The 5,384-nt window shown below is 36.9% G+C and overlaps 1 protein-coding gene across 1 annotated transcript; it reads right to left on the bottom strand.

The window, feature by feature from the left end:
• Window positions 1-1,395: 1,395 nt before the first annotated feature.
• epcam (epithelial cell adhesion molecule) lies at window positions 1,396-5,384 on the bottom strand. The gene is made up of 8 exons (XM_033979937.2): window positions 5,056-5,384; window positions 4,362-4,463; window positions 4,012-4,273; window positions 3,479-3,544; window positions 3,283-3,349; window positions 2,910-3,008; window positions 2,265-2,462; window positions 1,396-1,772 (listed from the first exon to the last, which is right to left on the bottom strand). The coding sequence occupies exons 1-8, from the start codon at window positions 5,111-5,113 to the stop codon at window positions 1,707-1,709; spliced, it is 918 nt and encodes a 305-aa protein (XP_033835828.1). The 5' UTR covers window positions 5,114-5,384; the 3' UTR covers window positions 1,396-1,706.

Below are 5,384 nucleotides of genomic sequence, written 5' to 3'. Positions count from 1 at the left end.
AGTTGTTATCAGTAAAAGCTATATTTGATTTGAGCATGTCTACCTCATAATCTGGGGACACAGTCATGGAATTTAAAATCCATATTTCACATACAGTTCCTTTAAAGGAGTAGGTTTTTCCCTCATATCATTTGTTGAGAGTCACCATTGATTCCCTTTAATCTGCAGATATTGTTTTACTGTGTTTGTTGTGTACATATAGTGTGTATTCGTTTTAGGAGTAGTCCAAAACAGGATGGACCAGTCAAACTTGATGCCTCTGCTGCCTCCAAATGGCCGTCTACAGTCGCATGTCCTCTACAACTCCAACAAACCAAAAAAGTCCCCTCACCACTTCTCCAAAACAAAATCAGACCATATTTATAGTTAAGGTGAAATGTCTTCCCAACGGACACAACGACAGCATGTACAAGCCACTTCTGCTTCACTATGACATCTGATGTTTCCAGTTGCCATTGTAGTACTAACCAGACCCAACCCTGCTTCACTTCCTTGAACTGTTGAGATTGGTCATTCCAGTGGTATGATAGTACAATATGACAGATGAATGAGACATATGAAAACATTATGGATACATGTTATTGTTCAGTTCAGTGTCCTGGCCAACGAAGAATACACTCTCTTCCAGGAAAACCAATCAAAATTTAAGGTGTTCATAAGAAATTTATGGAGCGTTCATAAGAAATGTATGATTGTGAAATGCATTTCTAAGACCAGTTCTGTAGGTATTAGATTGGAATAGTATTTCAATGTAACATTTTCCTTGAATTAAATTGAATGCATTACAATCATGTTTCTACAAACAATTTTTAACATAAATGGTTTAAACAAGATATTACAACTTTAAGATTCTTTTATACTTTTCTTCCTTAAGAATCATCAGCATGTTTCCAGCGTGGAAAACCACTGATGTGTCGAAAATGAGAATTCAATAAATCAGTGTTAGTCAGTGGAATATATTTAATACAACACAATTAAGGCCCCTATGGAAAAGTAGGATTAAAAATAGGTATTCCATATACATGGAGCTTCAAGGTAATGAGGTGCAATTTGCAAGTACCAAATACTGGACAATGCCTTTAGATTTAAAGCACGTCTGCCACACCCTTTTGGTTAATGCTGGCTGTAAACAAAGACTTGGTTACCATGGTCACATCAAAAAATTATTTCCATGTTAGAAATAGTAAAATAAGTTTTAATACACATTTTTCCAATTGTATTTTTTATCCTAAAATAGTACTAAAATTGGCTCCTAGTCAGAGCCATTTGTCTTGCCTGGTGGCCCCTCCCCCTCTACACCTGCTGTATTTTTCCACCCACAATAGAGAGATAACTACTCAAACAAACTGAGAACTCCAACATGTAAGGTCCACAAATCAAATTATACAAATGTCTTTTAAAAACACTTTTATTAAAAACATTTCAACAAAAACACACGGTAAGTAAGAAACTGTACAGTCTAGAGCATGGTTCAAAACAAAATCTAATACATTTAAAAGCACAGTTCTTGATGGCATGTATGAGTTTAACAGTTTGTTTTAAGAATTTTTACAATTCATAAATAAAAATGGCTTAACGGGATAATGCCAAATACATTAAGAAGCCTGTAGTTGATTGTCCCTTTTCCATCTGCAATTCTCAAGTAAAAATGTTGACAATGGCACCCTCCCACATTCAGTAATGTACAATATCTGACAATTTAGTATTTACATGTTGTCCAGCTCCCTTTGCTGGGCTTTGTTGTACTTGCCCTGACGCTTCTTGGCAAAGACCTGCAAGAAAAAGATGGATTTTTAGTAATGAAAAATAAACTTACTTGGGTCAACGTGTAAAACAAAGTTATATTTTTGCCCATCCCATTCAATTGAAGTTCAAAACAAGTAGAAAAAGGATTACTGCATTATAGTGCTAGGGAAAGGTTGTGACACACCCCATCAAACCCTTTGCCTTAATGTGGTAGAAATGCCCATTCAATTGTGTGGCCAAACATTGCAAGAATAATGCCTGGCATGACTTTAATAGGATAATTAACAATTAGGTGAGGAAGGGGGTCAGCCACTTATCCATCAGATCTGTGGAGAGGTAACCCCGCTCACAGTAGGAATAAATGTTTTTAGGCATTTTTGAGCAATAAAATTAGCTATTGAATAAATGCAAGATTAAAAATATCTATACTGCTGAACATTCCAGAAAAAACTAAACCTCCATTGACACAACTTTACACCTGAAAAGTTACATAGTGCGGTTTTAATTTGAAAGCTTACCAGGACCAGTAGACCGGCCACTACAGCCAGGACGACTACCACGATGACAGCGATGATGCCTCCAGACAGATTCTTCATGGTGAAAGTGGGGGCCTTCTCGTCCACGTAGTAAACCAGAATGTTCTCAAACTCCAGCTTCTGACCCCCAACTGTCGGGGTGAAGGGGTCCTGGCTTCTCAGCAGGGGCAGAGCCTTGATCTATAAACAGAGCAAGACATATACAAGATTAGAAATCATTTGTACTTAATTTTACTTTTCATAAATTACTGTAATGCATTTTAATTAGTTTACTAAGGATACCTATTATATTACTTATTATTATTTTTTTTTAAATGGCAATTTCTTTCTCTTTTAAATTTGTATCATTTCTTATGATTATTATAATGTAGATATTTGCAAAACTCAAAGCAAATTCGTAGGGTTTTTATTTAAATATACCATTGTAATATTGTTGTGAGGAGCTTTGGTCATTTTAAATAAATATAAACATACATATACATTTGATTTGTCATTTCTATTCTGAGACTAGACGGGTGGATAAACTTTAAATTACAGAGGGAAAAAAAACAACTTTGACAGCACTGAAACATTTTGAATACAAGTGAAATGAACTACATGAAATTAAAAAGGATCAACGAAACTTACATCTTTCTCCATGTAGTAGGCCATATGGGTCAGCTCGCTCTTGCGCATTCCCCTGGGCTGCTTGACGTCCACCACCATCAGGCGAGCTTCGGGGTCATACTAAAAATGAGAAGAAAAAAATATATTAAGTCTACAGGTAAGGTATGATTTATTCCCATTACAAGTGCATTTGGTCTTTGAAGCTGAATACTTAAAAACAAAGGCACGTCTATATTGTAAAAGACCTTAATTGTTGGAATGGAGTGGCCTATTCATACATTTCAGCTTTCTGTTATGTGACATTTTGAGGGCTTTTCAACATCAAAGGATAGAATACTTTGTTTTAAATTAATAATCTAGTTTGTTCTGTACCATTATATTAAGAGGAACTCACCGCAACTTCCTCGACCATGTCCTTGTTGAAGTTCATGTAACGCTTGTGCATGGCATCAGCAACAGCACTGCAAAAAAATAGAAATATATACTGAATATACCATTTAGTCTATATAAGGATCAGGAACCAAGATAATTATAGTGTTATAATCAACTTTAATAGGTTAGTATAATGTACAATTACAAATTTTACTCACGATTTCAAGTTGGCAACATCAACGTTTCCAGAAGTTGGCTTGTGTTTGAGCTCAAGACGTACCCAGCTACAAAGAAAAGACAAGTATTAGACCAAGTTATTGATCAACACAATTTCACCATTACTTTGTATTAAAATGGAAGTAAATGCAACTCATGACCAAAACTATTTGACCTAAAGTTGTTCTTCTCCTGTTGGTTCATTTTTTTTCTCTGTAATTTTGATTGTCCATGTTTGGTTTACCATGTTCTGTCTTTATGTATACATTTTATTTAATCTATTCTTTCTATTAACTATTTTGTTCTAAACTGAAAATTATAATTAAAATTGTATCACAAAAAGCAGCGTCAACCTGTGAAGCCAACTACATTTTGCCATGTTTTCATGTTATTTCTTTCAAGTGATTATACAATGGTTCCTATAGCCTTAGAACTCTTATTTCAACGTCTCCATGTGGACACTGGTTAATTGAGCTGTTCAGAACCAGATGTCCCCACCCACTGCTGTAATATTATTGGCATTATCCAAACTCACTATGTCATGACCAGCTCCTCGCACTTCAAATCCTTGTCTCCTTTGTCAGTTCTGCGGACTCCAGCGCTGTTGACACACCAGCATGTGTCTGTGTTGTTGCACTGCTTGGCCTTGAATGTACCGTCATTCTCACAGTCAGGATCGTAGATGCCATCATTGTCAACAAATGCAGTTTCGTCTGGTTTTCCTCCGATACCACGAGTGCTCAGACCTTTTCTGGCTCTGTACATCTCAGCCTGCATCAGGAAGCACTTGGGGATCACTGAAATGAAAATACAAAAAAATATACATTAAAATCATCTCATTCATCTCTAAAGTGGCAAATATGCACGTAACTGTACTGTACTTACATTTGGTGCAGTCCAGAACTTGTTTTGTGCCATTTCCAGTCATTAGGTGGCATGTGCATGGGCTTCCGTCACATGTAGCCCATTTCATAGTTTCACAAGAGCCTGAAATAAAACCGGTTACAACTCGTTAAGAATGTATACAGGGTTCCTACAAGATATTTAAAAACGTGAGATTGGCCTATATGGACATTATTGACAAAAATGAAGGATTGTGTTAATAAAATTAAACGGACTATAGTCAATACAAGCTTGCTTTACTGGTTTATTGTAGTAGAGGCCAATAAAAAACATAGTTGCCGAAGTAATGCAGGTAGAAGTTCATTTTACACCTGGGCGTTGGTTAGTCAAACAAGTCCCCAGTAAAGCGGGACAAATGTACCCAACCCCCACCGCTTCCTCAGCCACCAAAAGAGCTGCGTAATTGCCTTAACAAATGTTATGCAAATAGAAATTAACTAAAATCCCACTTTTTAATCAGTTGTATCGCGAGAGTATTGAAGTTACTTTTCCCTAAACGCGGAAATTGGAGCCAGGTGGTAAAAAAGGGAGTTTCGTGCGTAAAAAGTTGGCTACTAAGAAACCGCGGCGTCCACTGAAATAAATGAAACATTTACTAAGCAACAGGTGAGTGAGAGACAGAAACAGGTCTAAAAAAGAGTGTAATTGAGTGAAAAATGTCGAAAATTGTACTTACATTGAGCATATGCGCCAACCGCGAGAGAAGCAACAATAAGAGCTATCCAAATCTTCATGTTGAGATTTTTTAAAAAGTTCACTAATTCACAGAGATTCAAAGAATAGCTTATATCTGTCCTCGTCCGAGTCCGAAATAAAACAGGCGAAGTGCACAGAGCTTCCTTTTTCTTTTCGCAGGTGTGTCCTGGTCAAACCTGTTTGTGGAGAAGCGGGGGCGCGCACAAAGGTAAGGCCTCTCACGGGAACGCGCTCAGTAGAGGTGAGGCTTCGGGTAGTTCTGTAAGTTCCTCTTTGTTTGTCACTGCCAAACTGAAGAGCAGGGGTTAT

The sequence above is a fragment of the Periophthalmus magnuspinnatus genome, chromosome 15 (genome assembly GCF_009829125.3).
Source record: "Periophthalmus magnuspinnatus isolate fPerMag1 chromosome 15, fPerMag1.2.pri, whole genome shotgun sequence".
Lineage (NCBI taxonomy): Eukaryota > Metazoa > Chordata > Actinopteri > Gobiiformes > Gobiidae > Periophthalmus > Periophthalmus magnuspinnatus.
The sequence above is the reverse complement of the archived record's forward strand: the minus strand, read 5'-3'. Positions and strand labels throughout refer to the sequence as shown.

What these genes read in the sequence shown, in the direction of transcription:
- epcam (XM_033979937.2), bottom strand. Translation starts at nt 5,113, where the DNA reads ATGAAGATTTGGATAGCTCTTATTGTTGCTTCTCTCGCGGTTGGCGCA. An exon ending in ACATGGTCGAGGAAGTTGCG is followed by an intron (nt 3,009 to 3,282) that starts GTGAGTTCCTCT and finishes TCTCATTTTTAG; the next exon opens with TATGACCCCGAAGCTCGCCT. An exon ending in TGGCCGGTCTACTGGTCCTG is followed by an intron (nt 1,773 to 2,264) that starts GTAAGCTTTCAA and finishes TTTTTCTTGCAG; the next exon opens with GTCTTTGCCAAGAAGCGTCA.